Source organism: Lucilia sericata, unplaced genomic scaffold (assembly GCF_015586225.1).
Source record: "Lucilia sericata isolate MDLA Ls3-8-SP2 unplaced genomic scaffold, ASM1558622v1 Contig000823F_arrow, whole genome shotgun sequence".
Lineage (NCBI taxonomy): Eukaryota > Metazoa > Arthropoda > Insecta > Diptera > Calliphoridae > Lucilia > Lucilia sericata.
Genome location: NW_023994815.1, coordinates 50,624 through 71,069, shown reverse-complemented (window position 1 = coordinate 71,069; position 20,446 = coordinate 50,624). Strand labels below are relative to the sequence as shown.

Sequence of the window (20,446 nt, the reverse complement as noted above, 5' to 3'; positions counted from 1 at the left end):
GTTTGTTTTGTGAATGTGCGGGAAGTTTAAGTCATAAATTTCAATAAAAAAAAAACTGTATAAAGAAATTAATGCATATAATGAACACATACACGCATTATTATGTCTTAAGATAAAAATCATGCAATTTAAATGTCTGTACATTCTCATAAAGTCACTGTATATGGACAAACAGTTGCTCTCATAATTAAACGTATAGATAGGATTTTAATAAATTAAATTGGAAAAAAGTGGGTTATTTAAGAGTGAGTTATTAGAACCAGCAGTATTTTTTATTTTGGTACTATTTAAAACAAATTGGGAACAATAGGTAATAAGTTACATAGATGAGAAAATGTCAAACTTAGACTCATTGTAACTCCCAGATTTCTTAACCGAGTAGAGCTCTATTCTGAATCTTAATCTAATGTAAATGTAATATCGATTTGAAACCCTTTAGCATATCTCACAACTATCTAGACTTTCTCATACCTTAATACGAATTCTTCTAAAATTGCCATTAAACAACTGTTCAAACTGAAATAAATATTTATGTTTAACAACATTACTTAAATAGCTTTTTGCCTTAACCTTTCTTTTTCTTGTGCAAAATTTCTCTGTCTGTCTGTCTTTCGTTTAAACTTCTTTCCAGCAAGTAAATGTTTTTGGAATTTTTACCTTTTTAAAATGCTAATCAAGTAGCATGTTTAAATGTGGTTGGTAGCAATAGTTTTTTTTTTATTTTAGTTTTTAACTTTAAATTTTAATTTAACAGACTTAAAACTTTCATGTAGTAGTTGTAATTTTATTGTAATTTGTTTAAAAATTATCAAGAATCGCACGTTCGCGAAAAAAGATCAGTGTTTTAGTTAATACTTTTTTATCAGACTGCATAAAAACAACTGCTTTTATTGTTGATGAAAAAAACACTTGATTTATGTTTTATTTTATTGCATTCAACTGCAAATGAATGTAAACAATATTTAAATTTTGTGCAACACAAAACGACTATTTAAGGTACTACTTCGAAGAAGAAGAAGAACAAGAAGATTATGACTGCACCCCACTTATTATTCCTAGGAAATCTTATTTTGAAATTGTTTTATCAATTAGAAATTTGTTTTGAAAGACCTAGAAACTTATAAAATTTCGAACTTTTTAGAATTTTAAAAAAGCTTTTCTATTATTTGACTTTACTTAACTAAGCTTTTTTAACTAAAGACTAATCTATATTCCCGACTATAGACTATTCTATAGTCCCGACTATAGACTATTCTATAGTCCCGACTATAGACTATTCAATAGTCCCGACTGTAGACTATTCTATTGTCCGGACTATAGACTATTCTATAGTCCCGACTAAAGACTTTTCTATAGTCCTGATTATAGACTATTATATAGACCTGACTATAACTATTCTATAGATCTGACTATAGACTATTCTATAGTACAGACTATAGACTATTCTATAATACAGACTATAGACTATTCTATAGTACAGACTATAGACTATTCGATAGTCCTGACTATAAACTATTCTATAGTCCTGACTATAGACTATTCTATAGTCCCGACTATAGACTATTCTATAATCCCGACTATATACTATTCTATAGTCCCGACTATAGACTATTCTATAGTCCCGACTATAGATTATTCTAAAGTCCCGACTATAGACTATTCTATAGTCCTGACAATAGACTATTCTATAGTCCTGACTATAGACTATTCTATAGTCCTGACTATAGACTATTCTATAGTCCTGACTATGGACTATTCTATAGTCCCGACTATAGACTATTCTATAGTCCCGACTACAGACTATTCTATAGTCCCGACTACAGACTATTCTATAGTCCCGACTACAGACTATTCTATAGTCCCGACTACAGACTATTCTATAGTCCCGACTATAGACTATTCTATAGTCCCAACTATAGACTTTTCTATAATCCCGACTATAGACTATTCTATAGTCCCGACTATAGACAATTCTATAGTCCCGACTAAAGACTATTTTATAGTCCCGACTATAGACTATTCTATAGTCCCGACTATAGACTATTCTATAGTTCCGACTATAGACTATTCTATAGTCCTGACCATAGACTATTCTACAGTTCTGACTATAAACTATTCTACAGTACAGACTATAGACTATTCTATAGTCCCGGCTATAGACTATTCTATAGACTCGACTATTCTATGGTCTATGAACTAGTCTATGAACCATTCTAAGATCTAGTCTATCGACTAGTCTTTGAACTAGTCTATGAAATACTCTAATGATTATTCTATGAACTAGTATAATGACTATTCTATAGATTAGTCTATGAACTAGTCTATGGACTAGTATATGAACTTGTCTAATGAATATTCCATGGACTAGTATATGAACTAATTTATGGACTAGACTATTCTATGGTCTATGAACTAGTCTATGAACCATTCTAAGATCTAGTCTATCGACTAGTCTTTGAACTAGTCTATGAAATACTCTAATGATTATTCTATGAACTAGTATAATGACTATTCTATAGATTAGTCTATGAACTAGTCTATGGACTAGTATATGAACTTGTCTAATGAATATTCCATGGACTAGTATATGAACTAATTTATGGACTAGACTAATGACTCTTCTATAGACTAGCCTATGAACTAGTCTACGAACTGGTCTATGAACTAATCTAATGATAATTCTGTGAACTAGTATATGGTCTAGTCTATGGACTAGTCTATGAACTAGTCTAATGATTATTCTATGGACTAGTCTCTGAACTAGTCTAATGACTATTCTACGAACTAATCTATGACCTATTCTATAAACTATGGAGTAATCTATGAACTAGTCTATGGACTAGTATATGAACCATTGGTTATACTCCGGCAATGATTGTGTTTTTCAGTTAGAGATTAATCGCTGCAAACAAAGTTTAAACCCTGCTATAACTAAATATAATTGAACTACTTTTTACATTAACTTCAAAAGCCTTTTAAAATTCTTTTAAGAACGAATTATACTCCAGCTATGGAAGTAATTGATAAATTGAAATAGCTTCAGAAATAATCTCATTAATATTCTCTTTTCATTTATCTTAAACCTACAGTTTTAAAACATAGTGTATCGTATTTGAAACATACAATTTTAAAATAATAAATACACACATTTGGCATTTCAGTTTTGGAATGTAATCATGGTTTAATGTTTTAAAAAAACACTTTCTTTTCATTTTTTTAAACCGATTACCAATTTAATCGCGTAGATAAATACATCAAATGTATGAATGAAACAAAATAACAACTGCTTTCTGTATAAAGTTGGTTGATGATAAGAAGAAAAGTTTTAAACTCTTTGGCCACAAAAAAAAAAAAAAAAGAAATAATGATGGATATTTAAGCGTTTCTTTTTTTACGACAATCAGACGAAAATGTATAAAATATATAAAAGATCATGGTTATTTTGAAACGTTTAAAGAAAGAAAAGACAGCTGCAAGTTAAATTTAGAGAAAGAAATAAAAACCAAAATTATCTCTGAGCATTAAAACCGGTAATTTAAGTGTTAAAGCTATGTTAGGTGTTTTGAGTAGTATTTTCAATCAAAATAAATGTTCGTAGAATCATTTTATTCTATTTACAACAAAGTAATGTAGTTCCTTAAATTTTATACATTTTCTAAACTTAAAAAAAACCACAAACTAAATTGTTTAACCAAAACTGTTTCAATTAATTAATACATTGTGTCAATCATTATTTGTCATTGCATTCGCATTAATCAATTTAATTGCTTTATTACAGTAGTTTAACCCTGATCTTCTTATAATAAGTTTTCTAAAATAATTTTTATTGCAAATCAAAGTGAAAGCATTTAATTAACACAAAAAAAAACTAAACTTTCTTATTAAGACAACAAATTACTGATTTACTATAAAGCGTTTAAAACTGTTTTGACATTGAGATATTAGTTACAAACAAAACCTGAAATACGTTGTTTTGTGAAATTGAAACACAAAAAAAAAAAAAAAAAAAAACAGAATCTCAACAAGTATCAAATTTATTTTATTTATTTTTGAAAAAGGTCGTCGTTAATTGTTGTAAGGTAATTATTTAAAGATTTTATTTAATAACAAATTTAATTAGGAAGTAAGAATATGGATATAGTACATACATTTTCCAGCATATGTTTTTATAAAACTTAATGTGTTGTTAATTAAATTATTGCTTTCTATTGATTTTAAAATTTATAGTAATTGATTTAAAACTATTGATTAAACTGACATTTAAACAAGAAAAAGTATTAATTATTGCCAACACCTGATCATAAACTAGCCTGTAAACTTGACTATAGACTATTATATAGTCCCAACTAATGACTATTCTATGAACTATTCTATAGTCCACACTATAGATTAATCTATAGTCCAAACTATAGACTATTCTATAGTCTCAACTATAGACTATTCTATAGTCCCAACTATAGACTATTCTATAGTCCCGACTATAGACTATTCTATAGTCCCGACTATAGAGTATTCTATAGTCCCGACAATAGACTATTCTATAGTCCCGACAATAGACTATTCTATAGTCTCGACTATAGACTATTCTATAGTCCCGACTATAGACTATTCTATAGTCCCGACTATAGACTATTCTATAGTCCCGACTATAGACTATTCTATAGTCCCGACTATAGACTATTCTATAGTCACGACTATAGACTATTCTATAGTCCCGACTATGAACTATTCTATAGTCCCAACTATAGACTATTCTATAGTCCCGACTAAAGACTATTTTGTAGTCCCGACTATAGACTATTTTGTAGTCCCGACTATAGACTATTCTATAGTCCCGACAATAGACTATTCTATAGTCTCGACTATAGACTATTCTATAGTCCCGACAATAGACTATTCTATAGTCTCGACTATAGACTATTCTATAGTCCCGACAATAGACTATTCTATAGTCTCGACTATAGACTATTCTATAGTCTCGACTATAGACTATTCTATAGTCCCGACTATAGACTATTCTATAGTCCCGACTATAGGCTATTCTATAGTCCCACCTATAGGCTATTCTATAGTCCCGACTAAAGACTATTCTATAGTCCCAACTATAGACTATGCTATGGTCGCGCCTATAAACTATTCTATAGTCCCGACTATGGACTATTCCATAGTCCCAACTATAGACTATTCTATAGTCCCGACTATAGACTATTCTATGGGCCCGACTATAGACTATTCTATAGGCCCGACTATAGACTATTCTATAATCCCGACTATATACTATGCTATAGTCCCGACGATAGACTATTTTATAGTCCCGCCTATAGACTATACTATAGTCCCGCCTAAAGACTATTCTATAGTCCCGAATATAGACTATTCGATAGTCCCGACTATAGTTTTCTGGTCTTTTGACACGGCTTAGGTCTAGCCGGTAGACTTTACTATAAAACTACCGGGTTTTTGGGCCAATTCGCCTCTTTAGGCTACAAATTTCTTTGAAAAAAATTAATAATTATGTTTATCAAGTGTTGGATTTATAACGTTTTTTTTTCTCTTAGTCCGCTATTACTGTTGTTGTTGTTGTTTTGTATTATTGCTTTTAATTGTTTATTTTAAATGATGTACTTAAAAATAAAATAAATAATAAAAAGCAATAACTACAACAAGATGTTTTATTTAAACATTTTAAAAGTTCATTGCCACTTAAACAAACAGAAGTTTTCATTTTCATCTTGTGTCCGTCAGTCTGTCTGTCTGTCTGTCCGTTCATCTGAGTGTTTATTATTGCTGTTGTTGTGGTTGTTGCTTCTGGTATTTTGTTGTTTCTTTTTTGTTTAATTTGATTTCTTTATTTGGTTTGAAATCAATGTGAGTGCAGGTTTTATTTTCGCTTTCTTGGAGAGTTTTATGATTCATACGTCCAATTTTGTTTTTGTTTCAATGGAAAGAAATCTGTTTTTATTTAATTTCATTTATTAATTTTTTGTAAAACAAAACGCTCCCTCTTGAAAAAACACACACATATGATTCTTTACTTGTTTTTATTAATTTCATGGTTATGTTTTTTAAAACTTTTTTGTTTTTCTGTAAATTACGTGTTGTTTTTTTTAATAAATAGTAAAGTACATTGCGAAATTCATTATAATAAAGTTAAAATATCCTTTTAAGTGCAAACACACATACACTCATGTAGGACTTAGTGTCAGTTACTATTAAATTTCATATAATTTCCTTTCATTCTATGTCCTTTCAACATGCTAAACTAGGGCGCGTCCTGTCTGTTGTATTTAACTCTAAAAGGCCATTTTTGATTGTCTGAGTGATTTAGTTAAGAAATTTTTTCACAACGTCAAAAGTTATGGTTTTACAACTTCTCACCTTTGGTGTCATGTTTATTGAAGGAAAGGAAGTGGAAAAATTAATAATTTTATAAGGATTAAAAAAGCATTTGTTTAAAGTTTTTTTTTATAAGGTTAGAAATGAGTGAATAACTCTAACTGAAAACTGTTACGGGGACTATATACTCTTCTATAGTCCCGATTATAGTCTCGACTTCAAACTGGTCTGCAATCTATAATTCCGACTATAAACTAGTCTATACTTTCGACAAGAAAGTAGTCTAAAGTGTCGACTTTAAACTAGTCTTTAGTGACTTCTATAGGGCCAACTACAAACTTATCTACAGTCTCGACTATTAACTACACTCTCCAATCAACTGTAAACTATTCTATGGTCTCGACTATAAACTTGTCTGTAGGTGTGACTAAAATCTATCTACAGTTTCGACCATACTCTGGTCTAAAGTCTCGACTGTAAATTATTCTATAGTCACGAATATAGATTATTCTATAGTTTCGTCTATAAACTTGTCTAAAGTCTCGACTATGTATGTATATTCTCTACTATAAACTATTCTATAGTCACGACTATAAACTTGTCTCTACTATAGCCTCAACTAGAAACTAGTCTATAGGCTTGACTATAAACCTTGTTAAAGTCTCGACTATAAATTTTTCTATAATCTCGACTATAAACTATTCTCTAAACTCGGCTATGGACTTGTCTAAAGTCTCGACTATGTAGAAACTAGTCTATAGTCTAGACTATAAACTATTCTGAAGTATCGACTATGTAGAAACTAGTCTATAGTCTCGGATATGTACTATTCTTTCTTTAATCACGACTATAAACAATTCTTTAGTCTCGACTATAAACTAGCCTATAGGTTTGGCTATAAACGTGTCTAAAGTATCGACTATGTGGAAACTAGTCTATAGTCTCGGATATGTACTAATCCTTAGTGTCGGCTATAAACTCTTCTGTAGTCTCGACTATGAACTATTCCTTAGTATCGATTAGACTATAGACTTGTCTCTAGTCTTGACTATAAACTTGTCTATAATCTCGACTATAAACTTGTCTATAATCTCGACTATAAACTTGTCTATAATCTCGACTATAAACTTGTCTATAGTCTCGACTATAAACTTGTCTATAGTCTCGACTATAAACTTGTCTATAGTCTCGACTATAAACTTGTCTATAGTCTCGACTATAAACTTGTCTATAGTCTCGACTATAAACTTGTCTATAGTCTCGACTATAAACTCGTCTATAGTCTCGACTATAAACTCGTCTATAGTCTCGACTATAAACTCTCTAAAGTCTCGACTATAAACTCGTCTATAGTCTCGACTATAAACTCGTCTAAAGTCTCGACTATAAACTCGTCTATTGTCTCGACTATAAACTAGTCTATAGTCTCGACTATAAACTCGTCTATAGTCGAGACTATAAACTCGTCTATAGTCGAGACTATAAACTCGTCTATAGTCTCGGATATATACTATTCTTTAATCGCGACTATTCTTTAGTCTCGACTATAAACAATTCTATATCCTTAACTATAAAGCAGTCTAAAAACATGATGAAACTATTATATAGTCTATGCTATAAACTTGTCCAGTCTTTAGCCTCAACTATGAACTATTCTATAGTCTGGGCTATAATCAAATCTATAGTCTGAACTGTAAAGTGATCAAATTTCCTACCGGACATTATTAGTTCTGTTTTAAAAATTTAGTTTAGTAACAACCATATTGGCTCTTCTTGACTCTAACTGTAATTGAACAATGATTTTACTGTTTTAAAATTCCTTACTTATTGTGAGTTTTTCTATATATAGTCAACTTAGAAAAACATAATAACAAAAAAAAAAATCATTTTAAATTATAATTTTTCAAATACCAAACCAAATGCATTCATTTTCTCAAACAATTGTTGGATGATAGCATTTGCATGACACCGTGAAAAAATGTGGATGAGTAAATAAATATGAACCTGGTAGGTACCTCCTAATAAGTAGTGAGTAAGGAGTATGGGTAAGAAAAATGTTTGTCTGTCCGTCCAACATCTGTGTTTGAACTGTCTGATGGTCTGTCTATATTTGTTCGTTTGTTGAGTAAACATCAGAGAAAAATGCAAACATGACGCGCTTTTGTTTAATTTTTTTATAGTTTATGTTTTTTTTTTTTCATTTTACTCATTAGTAAGTTTGTAGTGACCAGCACACGCCTTTAAAACGTTTGACAGTGACAAGGATTGACTCACCTTTTTTCACTATACTTGTGTGTGGAGATTTTTTTTTTATTTTTATCAAAATTTAAAGGAAATAAAAATTTGAACGATAGCATTAAAGCAACCAAAAAAAGAACAGAATTTTTTTTGTTGGAATTTCTTTGAAACATTTTATAGTAATGAGTAAATTCTATATGTGGAGTTTTTTTTTTTAATTTGTTTGCTGTTTCATTTTAATTGTGACTCACATTTCCCCATTTACTCATAAAATGCCAACCAAATTGTCCGTCTGGTTTTGTTCAGTATGTGTTTTTTTGGTTCCCATTTTTTTTTGCTGGTTCCCCATCTTTAGTGTAATGTGCAAGTTGTATTGATTGCATCGTTGCCTGTGCTTCTTTGTTTAGTTTTGGCAGCAATTTTATAAATATTTTTTATTATTAATAGTTGTATCGAGAAGTCACTGGTTATTAGATGTAGCAATAATACCCTACATTTTTAACTGAAAAGGAAAATTTTGCCTCTATGTTTAGAAGTGGAGATGGACAAAAGGTTCAGTCAGAAGTTCTCTTGATATATATCATATTTCTCTCTGCCGGTTCCTCTTCTAAATCTTAGATAAATAAAGAGCTTTATAAGAGAGCTTTAGAAGAGCCCTCAGGCTCTGAACTTCTCAATCTGTTAACGGAGTAGAATTTATTTCTGATTCAAAGATTGTTCAGTGGTATGTTCTAATCCAATCTCTTTCCCTAAACCAATGCCTATTCTAAGCCAGAGATAGATAAAAAAAACTATCTCATAAGTTTTCTTCTTCTTCATTCGTCGAGAGCTCATTAGCAACTCTGTCAGCCTCATCTGAACAAATTATCACTGAACTTCTGAATCTGTTAAAGAACTAGAATTTATTTCAGAATTTAAATCTATCGTCTTAGATAGTAGAGTGATATTTTCACTTTTACGCTGATGACCTCTAATCAAAAAGACTCTCTTTCTCTCTTGATATGTTTCCTTTCCCTCTTTCTCTTGGCCAATGCCTGTTCTAAGCCTAAGATAGTAAAAAACTGTATAAAAAACCTGTCAGAGAGCCCATTTTCCACTCTCTGCCGATGTCTGTTCTAAACAAATTATGACTGAATTATTCAATTGAAAGAGTAGAATTCATTTCTGAATTTAAATCTATCGTCTAGGATTGTTCAGTGATACTTTCCACTTCCACTCTGATGACCCAAAAGTTCTAATCAAAAAGCTCTCTTATAAGTTCTTTGCCGATGCCTATTCTAAACGAATTTGCACGAATCTGTTGGAAGAGTAGAATTATGTTTTGAATCTAAATCTATTTCGTAGAATTTTTTACTTACTCTCCTAATTTAATTCTAATTTTTTATCTAGTGAAAGAGAGCAGGTTAAAGGCTTCATTAAATTTCTCTTTATTTTCTAGTGAGCAAAAAGTTTCTTTGAAAACTGGTCAATATCACGCCAATTGTTCTTATTTTGGATCTTTAATTGTTCTTGATTTGAAACAAAATAGTTTGAAATCCTCGCGAAATAATCTAAGCATAAAAGTTACAAGAATCAATACTGTGCTTGCCCAATTCTTCTCAAGTTGGTTTCTTTTCATTTCGCATTCTCCTCGTTCTTTTAAACCCTTTATGCAAATAGACACTGTAGAGCAGTTCGTTTATTTTGGGAGAGCAGGAACTCTTTAAAGTGCCGAGTTTTAGTGTCTGGAGAGCAATTCCAGTATCAGCACTAGTTCTGTTTCAATTTCCACTCTTCTCCAGCAAAAGAAGAAAATATCAATTGAACCTTTTCTAGGAAAATAATAATGGGACATAATAGAGCGTTAGACCTAAAACCGCTACTAATCAACAAAGAACCACGTTCTCACGACAATTGTATCCGAAACGACACGAGTCATACTCGGCCAAAGATTTTGAACTCAGCGATAGCTATATCAAACGAAAAATATTCGGACTGTTACAATAACAGCAACCAAAAAACGAGTCCGGGGACTGATATTATGACCTCAGGGACCTAATTTGAATCCAAATTATCAATTGGACTCATCCAAAAATGCATTTTTATAAAAGAACTGATTCATAGTCCTTAGATATCAATTACAAGATTAATTTTGTATTATTTCCCCACCCACTTGGGGACTGTAAAGTGATGACCGTCTCAACTCTTGTTTACTTGGGATACGGTAAAGAGACAGTCATCTTGTCTCTGTATTACAAAATTTACATTCGGGTTGAATGACTTAATACATACAAATTCGATTCAAGTCTAGGAGTGTATTAACTTTTGGCCAAACTGCTGGAAAGTGTTACAAAACGCAAATGCCTAGAGAAGCATCGCTTTACTGTAGCCCCTTCGATATGCGAAACAAAAAAAAAAACACAAAACTATCCCTCTAAAAATGCGTAACCAGGCAAATACGTCGCATATTCATTTCATTTTTTAGCGCATTATGATGAAGATTTATTTTTAAAATTCAATGCAAAAATATTGAAAATGAAGTAGAAGAAGCAGAAATAATAAACAAGTTACAAATATTTAAATACAACACAGTCACTACATATTTTTTTTTCGTTTAAGCTGCGTATATTTTACAACATGTGTATTTATTTATGGATTTCTTTATTTAATTTCATTTCATTTTTTTTTTTGTTTCTTCATCTTCAACTACTGTTGTGGTTTTTTCTGATATGATACTGTGATGAACAACGACAGCAATGTCGTGTATAATAATGTTAAGGATGATGATGTTTGGTGGTGTGGTGGTGGGGATACACTCCATGATTCCATAATGTTTAAACTCTGGCTAATGTGTGAATTTGTATAATTTTACATAAATTCATAATATTTGTTTTATACATTTTAGTTTTACTGTTTTGTGTATTTAAAATAAAAAAAAAAAAACAAATAACAAATGTATTTATAATCAGCAGTAAACATTTTTTATTTATGCCTATAATTTTTTTTCTTTCTTTTTTTCATATTTCAAATCAAAATATTATTTGTATGCCGGATACGGATGTGATATGTGAAGATTTTTAGAATTAAAAAGAAATGAAAATGTATATAAATATCAACAGTTTACAGAGGCTTTAATATCAAGAATATTAAAAAATTTTAATTTTATTTAAAAAATTTAGTTTTTACTCTTCCTTTACAGTTTTTTAAACCTATTTCCAATTCTTTTAAATATTTCTATTTGTTATATCTCTTTAAAAATTGGGTCCTATTATAAACATTTTATTAAAATTTAAAAAAAAGCTTTTTTTTATTTGTTTTTATATTGTTTTAAAAATACTGTACTTTACAAAACCACTGACTAATTTCAATAATGCTTTCATAAATAACCATAATCATTCTGTTAAATGTTCGCTTTAGTTTTTCAAATTATTTTATCATGTGCTCAGTTCTCGTAGCTCTTTCAAAGCGTTTAAATCACATTTTGAAACATATATTAAAAGATTAATAAATAGCAGTGCAGGACATAAGCTAAGCATACAGAAATCTAACAGTGCATAAAACTAATATAATCAATTCATATAAAGTAAATACAGAAAAATATCAAGAAATTAAATGGACATTTTTTTTAATAAAAATGTATTTGAGACACGATAGTCTTCATTGTTAAGTTAAAAACTACGCTTGACCAACTCTTCTCAAGTTAACAAGTAAAAAATTCAGCAAAATGTTTACATTTTTACTTCACGATCCTTTTTTAAAGATATTTAGTAAATTGTCTATACTAAATATTCTTAATAGTGTTAGAATAATTAAAACTGTGCTCTTCTCAAGTTAACTAGGGATTACACAGGTCAACAAAATTTAAATGAAAAAAATTGAAAACCAGAGAGCAATGTATACTGTTGAATCCGAATCTGAAAGATTGGCTTTGAAATGGCTGAAAACATTTCTGAAAAGGAACATTGACAGAAAGGTTTTCGATTTTCCAAAATTTGTTCTTTAAAAGAATAAGAACTTTTTACTTGAAACTCTCAATATGTGACAAATATCGGACAATATCTGTGTAATATAAGAAGAAATAATCAGCTTGTGATTGGATTTTTATCTAATATTCTAATGTCTCCAATAAACGTCATATTGGAGATCAAAGGTTAACAAATTTATCTTCAACATTACTTTAGTGGGGTGGATAGTATATGTTTTGCTAAAATAATGGCCTTTGCCACTTTTGGGTATACCAATCAGCACAGGATGTCGAAGTGCTTTACGTGAACATCTGGCGTGTCGGGCTTATTTTAAGGAGATCGATTTCATCCACAGGGTGCGTTTCTTTAACCACTCTTGTGCCAGAGCAACTCTTCTGAGATGAAAACTTAACTTCTAAGAAGAAAAACCCTCACTTCCGATTACAAATCACTGGACGTAACCTGAAACTATCACCAGCGAAGTCTTCAGCAACACTTTTCTCCACCTGGACGAAGAAGGTAAACTTGAATTTAGGCGTCGTAGTCGATGGAACCCAAATACCGAATGTGAACCACCCAAAGATTTTGGGGGTCAGCTTTGACAACCTGTTTACCTCCTCAGCTCATGCTACTGTAATCATGCACAGATTGCGAAGTAGAAACAAGGTCCTCAAAGCGCTAGCCGGCAGCACTGGGGGTATGGACAAAGAAACCTTGTTGGCTATCTATAAAACTATTGGCCAGTCAGGAAACGAAGGTCCTCCCAGTCAAGGAACATAATGTCATGCTGACTAAACAGTTCCTCCTGGAATGTCACCGGAGGAGCCATCCCAACTTTAACATCTCACAGTTGGATGCTCCCCCGAGGCATGTTAGGAAAGACCTTCCTGTATACGAGGAGAGCATACGAAGATATGGGCAGGATTCCTTGGATCGGAGTTCGCATACAGCAGCTTTGGACGACATTCATAGAGACGCCATCAATACCGCGGTTTCAGGTTACCGCATGAATGACGTTCTTGGAGGTCGCCCACCGCACATAGCAGAAGTAGAGAAGAACCTGCCGCGGAAAACAAGAGTTGCTCTGGCACAACTGATATCGGGATGAAGCAACAGGCTCAACGCCTACTGGTCCCGCATAGACCGTTCCGTCCCCAATATATGTCCAACTGTCCAGCCCACCCTAGTTCACTTATCCCAATGGATTTAAGAACTAACCCTATTGAAGTAGCCCAATTTCTTGACTTGGACCTTAATACAGAACCCCCGGATTAAAAATTGTATAGTTTAAGCTGTTACAACAACAAGCGATCCCATGTCAAATCAATTCAAAGAAAGGCCGAGGAAACATTTGATCACCATCAGTTTATAGTCCCGGCAGACAAGACGTACTGGTAGCACATCTTTTCACCGGTATGGAATCTTTCATCAAGGAAACATGTCCCCGAGGAGACCAATCAGCACTGAATTAAATTGATTGAGTCCGTCCGTCCTACCTTAAAGTAGCAAGTACTAATTAACTCAGAATCACATTTTGATTCCATCTTCGGCCGCCAATGAACGAAGTCTTTTTAAAATGGAAATTAAGGAAAACATTGGTCTATTATTTCACTTAACCCTCATACAAGCGGCTCTTCGCATCTGTTCTTTTTAGCTCATAACTATGTTAAATATACTAGTATCTCTTTAAAACTTAAGTTTTCATAATGATCGGACTCATTTGAGCTTAGACCCCCTGCAAAATCCTCCTTAGAAATTTACGTAAACGCACAAAGCGAATTACCGCACAAATGTCGAATTAAATTTCATAGCGAATACTGATTTCGACGTTAAAATAAACGAAAAATATATAAGATTTCTTAGTCGATATCGGATTCCTTTTTAACGATAAATTTTTCGCGAATGTTTTAATTCGGTCCCAGATTCTGTTGCAAAATTTTATGGTTAATAAATGCATCATCTATGAATTGTGAAACATTACGAGTTACTGAAACAGCTTTAGCGGGACGTATGCGTTTTACGCCTAATGGAAATGTAGAAATTTTTAATAAAAAACCATAAAATTCTAAAATGTTACACATATTCGAACATAGCCAATAGTATAAAACCATTAAAATTTCAAGCTTCAAGTGTATTTTTTTTGTATTCACTACCGGCCATACAACTTCCTCAATTTCCTTTCAATAACCAAGTAAAAGCAAAACACAAGAAGTTACAAAATAAAACAATAAATTTTTTTTATCAAATTATGATTTGTTTGTTTCTTAACAATTTTATAGGTTTTTAATATTTTTGTTTAGTGAACAATTTATGAACATGCATAAATTTTATGTTTCCTGAAATGCATCACACCTAAAGTTAAAAATTAATATTGAATTTTCAACGTTATTGATACAATCAATATAATACAATAACATACAAACAGTCAGTCAGTCACTTATTCAGTTGACTGTAAAAATACGTGATGTACTTGAAAAACTTCATAAAGTTGAAACTCACAATCAAGAAAGAAAAAAAAAAAAAACGCCACCATGAAAATGTTTTTTTTTGTTGGTGTTAATAATTTTGTTTTAAATTTATTGAATCTCTGTGTAAATAATTGCATTTTTTGCTTATAAATCACTTTAATTCAACTAAAAAAACCTTAAACTGCCCAATTTGGTTATAAATTAAAAACAAAACAATGAATTTGTTTAATAAATAAAAAAATAAACATTTTCATGTAATAAAATTGAGTTTTTTTTTTTTTTAAATGGCCTAACAAACCATAAAAGGAATTATTTGTTTTAACAAAAAAAAAAAACTCCTTAATAGTTGTTTTTGTTTCTATTTTTATAAAAAAAATCATGATTATTTTTATAACAAAAAGTTTATATTTTGGTGTTAAAAAAAACTTTTAATTTCTTTATTACCAATTTTAACAAAATTGCATGTTAAGAAATTTTTGTTTTTTAGTACTTTTTTTGTTGTAATAATTGTTAACAAAGTGTTTTTCTTTTTTTGTGAAAAAAAAACTTTCGTTTTCAATTTCAGCCATTTGGAAAATATTAATACATATTTGTGTTAAGTTTGCAGTTTGTTTTTTTTTTTTTTTTTTGTATTATAAAAAGCCTTTTAATGGAATTTTATATTTTTTTAAAGAAAACGTTTATTATTTCGTAATAATTTTTGTTTTTTTAATTAAATTAAACTATTTTTTTCAATTATTTTTTAATTAATTAAATAACAATGTGTTAAATTTAGCGTGAATTTTTTTAATGATATTCTGATTAATTTCAAAAAAATGTTTGTGAAAATGATGTTAATAGTTGGAGCTGTTGGATTCTTTAACTAAAAGTGTAATAATTTCTTTAAATTTGCGTTAAGTGCGTGTTATAACATTATTGAGAAGAAATGTAATAAAAAAAATATTGATTTATTTTGTAATTTATTTACTTTCTACCCTACACCACTATAGTGGGGAATGTATTATGCGTTGTACGATGTACAAATATTGAATATATCCTATACCCGCTTTAAGTTTAACAATTGGCTTAAAATCATTCTCAGTCGATTAAACTACATGTCTGTCGGTATGTCCATGTAAACCTTGCGCTCACGCTACAGGTCGCAATTTTCAATACAATTTGGTGACATTTGTCACATACTATTGAAACAAGGACGAAACATTTTGAAAATGGCTTCAAATGTCCATTATTTCACTTAGCCCCCATTCAACCACGTACCCCCCGAACATGGGTTTAAAGCTCATAATTATGTTAAATACTCTTGTATCTCTATTAAAATCAGCAAAACTTAGTTTTACATAAATCTATATGATACTGCTGATTTTCGTAATGATCGGGATTTACTTGGACCTAGCCCCCATACGAAGTCCTATTCAGAAGATGATTTGAAGTTCAATAATTTACTTATAAATACAAGTACCACGATGAAATTCGACATAAATAACTTTAATGTAAACATAAAACACAAAAATTTATGAAGATAAGCCCATATTTAGGTTCTATTGCCATTATTTAGGTTCTATTGCCATTAGTTAGTTAGTTAGTTAGTTAGTTAGTTAGTTAGTTAGTTAGTTAGTTAGTTGGTTAGTTAGTTAGTTAGTTAGTTAGTTAGTTAGTTAGTTAGTTAGTTAGTTAGTTAGTTAGTTAGTTAGTTAGTTAGTTAGTTAGTTAGTTAGTTAGTTAGTTAGTTAGTTAGTTAGTTAGTTAGTTAGTTAGTTAGTTAGTTAGTTAGTAGTTAGTTAGTTAGTTAGTTAGTTAGTTAGTGGTTAGTTAGTTAGTTAGTTAGTTAGTTAGTTAGTAGTTAGTTAGTTAGTTAGTTAGTTAGTTAGTTAGTTAGTTAGTTAGTTAGTTAGTTAGTTAGTTAGTTAGTTAGTTAGTTAGTTAGTTAGTTAGTTAGTTAGTTAGTTAGTTAGTTAGTTAGTTAGTTAGTAGTTAGTTAGTTAGTTAGTTAGTTAGTTAGTTAGTTAGTTAGTTAGTTAGTTAGTTAGTTAGTTAGTTAGTTAGTTAGTTAGTTAGTTAGTTAGTTAGTTAGTTAGTTAGTTAGTTAGTTAGTTAGTTAGTTAGTTAGTTAGTTAGTAGTTAGTTAGTTAAAGGAGGATGTATGTTACATCAATTCGAAACACCTAGGCCTCCATTCGTCCTGCTTCTGGTGGGATTCGAACCCACCTCCCACATTGCAGATCTTTCCTATTTCAAACTTGAACATTCTAAAATTATAAACCGCTTTGTAAATCATAATCGTTTAATCAAAAAGTAGCTAGATCTGTAATTTCGTCTAGTAGAATAAAGGTCGACCCCATACTTCATACTACTGAACAAAAATCTATATAAAACGTACTAGAACAAACTTGCTCAACAATATCTCATATATCTGTCTGAAAACACAAATAACTCGATCTGTGATCACTGTACGAATAAAATAAAATTTATTTTTATTAAAATGAATTTGATCTGTGACTCAGAAAATCCATCTGTGATCACTCAGTGATCTCTCAAATTCTTGCACACTCTTATTCCAAACTTAATTAATATAAAATCCTCAAGAGCTCCATGATTAAGCATTTGATCAAAAACGGCTGTTCGATACACAGAAGAAATCAATAGCTTGAAAAAATCGTTTAAAAGGTAAAAGAACATGATCTATAATATCAATTATGAGGTAAACCATCTTGTTGTTTCGATAGGACTTCATTCTCGAGTTCTGTAACAGGTTATGTTCACTTATTTATACAATACTACGAAAAATGAGCTGATCAGTCCATGATAAATAGTAGATCTGATATCACATGATCTTTAACAATTTGAAAATAATTTAAATTTTTTTTTTAAATTTTGAAGAATTTCCCATGTCATTTAAAAAATTCCAATTTATATATGAACTTTGTTAGAAACTCTAGTGGTAATCGCACTCGTGAACTTCGGCCTGATGAACTAAAATTCTGTTGTTTTATTATTAATTTTTTCCTAATTCCAAAACACAGTGATAAAAAACTAAAAAATATTTTTTTTAATTTACTCATTTTAGATGCCAATGGCCACATCATTAGACAAGGATGCCATACGTGAAGCCTATGAAGATGTACGATCTGATCTCACTGACACAGAATGGTAAGTAATCAAACTCAAAATTGACAAATTCAAGTCCTTTAAAACTAAAGAATTTCTTTTTCATTAGGGCCGTTTTCAAATTCGATGGTGCACAAATAATTTGCTCAGCCCGTGGTCAATGTTTCGAAGAGTTTCGCCAGCAGTTTGGTGACAATGAAAGAGCCTTCGGTTACATACGCATACAAATGGGCGATGAAATGTCCAAGAGAAAAAAGTTTATATTCTTAACATGGATTGGTCAGGATGTGGGTGTTATACAAAGAGCTAAAATGTCCACCGATAAGGCTATTATAAAGGATGTCTTAAATGTGAGTAATTAATAATTCCTTGTATATTAAAATATATACAAATTGAGTTTTTCGTTTCTTTTTTTTAGAACTTTGCTGTTGAACTTCAAGCAGGTGCTGATACTGAATTGGATATTGAACTGTTCCGTGATGCTTTAAATCGTGCCGGTGGTGCTAATTATGGTACTGGTGTTCGTAATTTTTAAATTTCCCCCATGAACCTAAAATCAACAATTCTAAAAGTTCTCCTACATATAAAATTTCTTTCTTTCAATTTTAATATTTAATAACAAAAACCTCAAGACAAGAAAAAAAAAAAACAGAACCAATTTTTATAAAAATGCAACTTTTAGTGTTATAAAAAAAAGAAAACATTTGAAAAAAGTTTCTTTTTCGTTTTTAAATATTAAACAGTTTTTTTTTAAGCGTAAGAAAGCAAAATGTTGCAATAAAAGTCCTGATTAGCTTCTAAGTGTATTTAAGACATTAAATTTTTTTAAATGATACATTTTTTATGTTTATGTTTTGTTTGAAATCATTCAATTTTGAATTTTTCGTCTTTTTCAATATTTCACTTTTTTTGTATTTTAAATTTCCTTTAAACTATTATTAATCGATACTTATTAATAATAATTTCGCAATTGTATTCTTTCTCATAATTGTAATATTTTATGGTATTTTTAATGAAAAGTTCTCTATTTAAAAAAATGTATTTTTAAATAAAAATTTAAAATTAAAAGATTAATAATAAAAAAGTCAAATAAATTCTAATGAAAATTAAGTGTTAAAGGTGGTTTTATTTTTATGAAAAGGTTTACGCCTAAATCTAGAGATAATTTTCAAAGTTTTAAACTTTTTCGAACATAAGATCGAAATTTTTTCGAAATTAAGTTCGAATTTTCAAAATTTAGGAAAATACCTCAAAAAAGCTTAAATTCCGAGACTGCATTGAAAATCCTTTTCAAAATTTATGAAAACTTCGAACATTTTGAAGTTAAAAATTTAAAAATTTGGACTCATACAAAACCGAAATTATATTTTTTCACGAATCCTTATGATCCAGAGATAATTTAAATAGTTCTAAAATTTTTCGAACATAAGTTTGAAACTTTTTCGAACATAAGTTCGTATGTTTTAGATTTTCGAACATATCTTAAAAAGCTTATATTCTGAAACTGCATTGAAAAAACTTTAAAAATTCATAAAAATTTCAAAATTATTCTCAAAATTTTTGTTCGAAAGTTTGAAATATGCAAACTACTATAAGAACTAAAACTATAGTTCTAGGAATCCTCATGATTTTAAAATCATTTTATAAATTTCAAAAATTTTTAGACAAGTTCGAATTTTGGATTTTTTTTTTCAAAATTAAGTTCGAATTTTTTACATTTTCGAACATAATTGAAAATACTTACAGTTGCGTTCAAAATAATAGGAGTGAAAATTTCAAAAATTTTAAATATAGTTTTTTTAGTGAAAGATTTAGGTTTTTAATTAAATATTTTTATAATTTATTTCTTTAACTTGTTCTCTAATTTTTATAATCGTTATTTTAAATATTTAAAAAATTTATTTAAAAAAATACATATTTTTTTAAATTTACATACAGAATATATTGCTCAAAATAATAGGAGTATTCGATTTAAGTTCAAATATTTTTAAAATAAAAACAAAAACGAAAGGACTTTCATCTAAAATATTATTAATTAATGTGTAGCAATACAACATCAGTCATTTTTGTCAAGATTTTATTTAGAATTTGGGAATATGAGCCTCCGGAACTTAATGTTTTTCCGACAACGGTTTTGAGGGGCTTGATGACACATGTCGTGGCCGATTATCCACAAATATGCAGTAATTTATTCAAAAAACCTTAAGAGACGTTATACGAGAGGTCTTTTAACATTTTGCTTTGGAATCAGTAAGTCGAAAACCATGTAATGGCCTATTTCCTATGGAACGAGCTTTCACCAATTTGGAATCAATAATGTTTTCATACGACAAAACCGCCATTTTATCAAATTTG

General features: G+C 30.0%; 1 protein-coding gene across 3 annotated transcripts in view; it reads left to right on the top strand.

The window, feature by feature from the left end:
- Positions 1 to 18,787, top strand: part of LOC119608346 (coactosin-like protein) — a 28,743-nt gene extending 9,956 nt beyond the window's left edge. For 2 of the 3 annotated variants that reach the window (XM_037962731.1, XM_037962733.1), the window contains exons 3-5: positions 18,051 to 18,133; positions 18,201 to 18,441; positions 18,510 to 18,787. In XM_037962731.1, coding sequence (XP_037818659.1) covers positions 18,051 to 18,133; positions 18,201 to 18,441; positions 18,510 to 18,626 — 441 coding nt within the window. In that variant the 3' untranslated portion in view covers positions 18,627 to 18,787. Of the gene's footprint in view, positions 1 to 12,030; positions 12,137 to 18,050; positions 18,134 to 18,200; positions 18,442 to 18,509 lie in introns of those variants that run through there. The other variant, XM_037962734.1, reaches the window with a different exon arrangement.
- Positions 18,788 to 20,446: the final 1,659 nt, after the last annotated feature.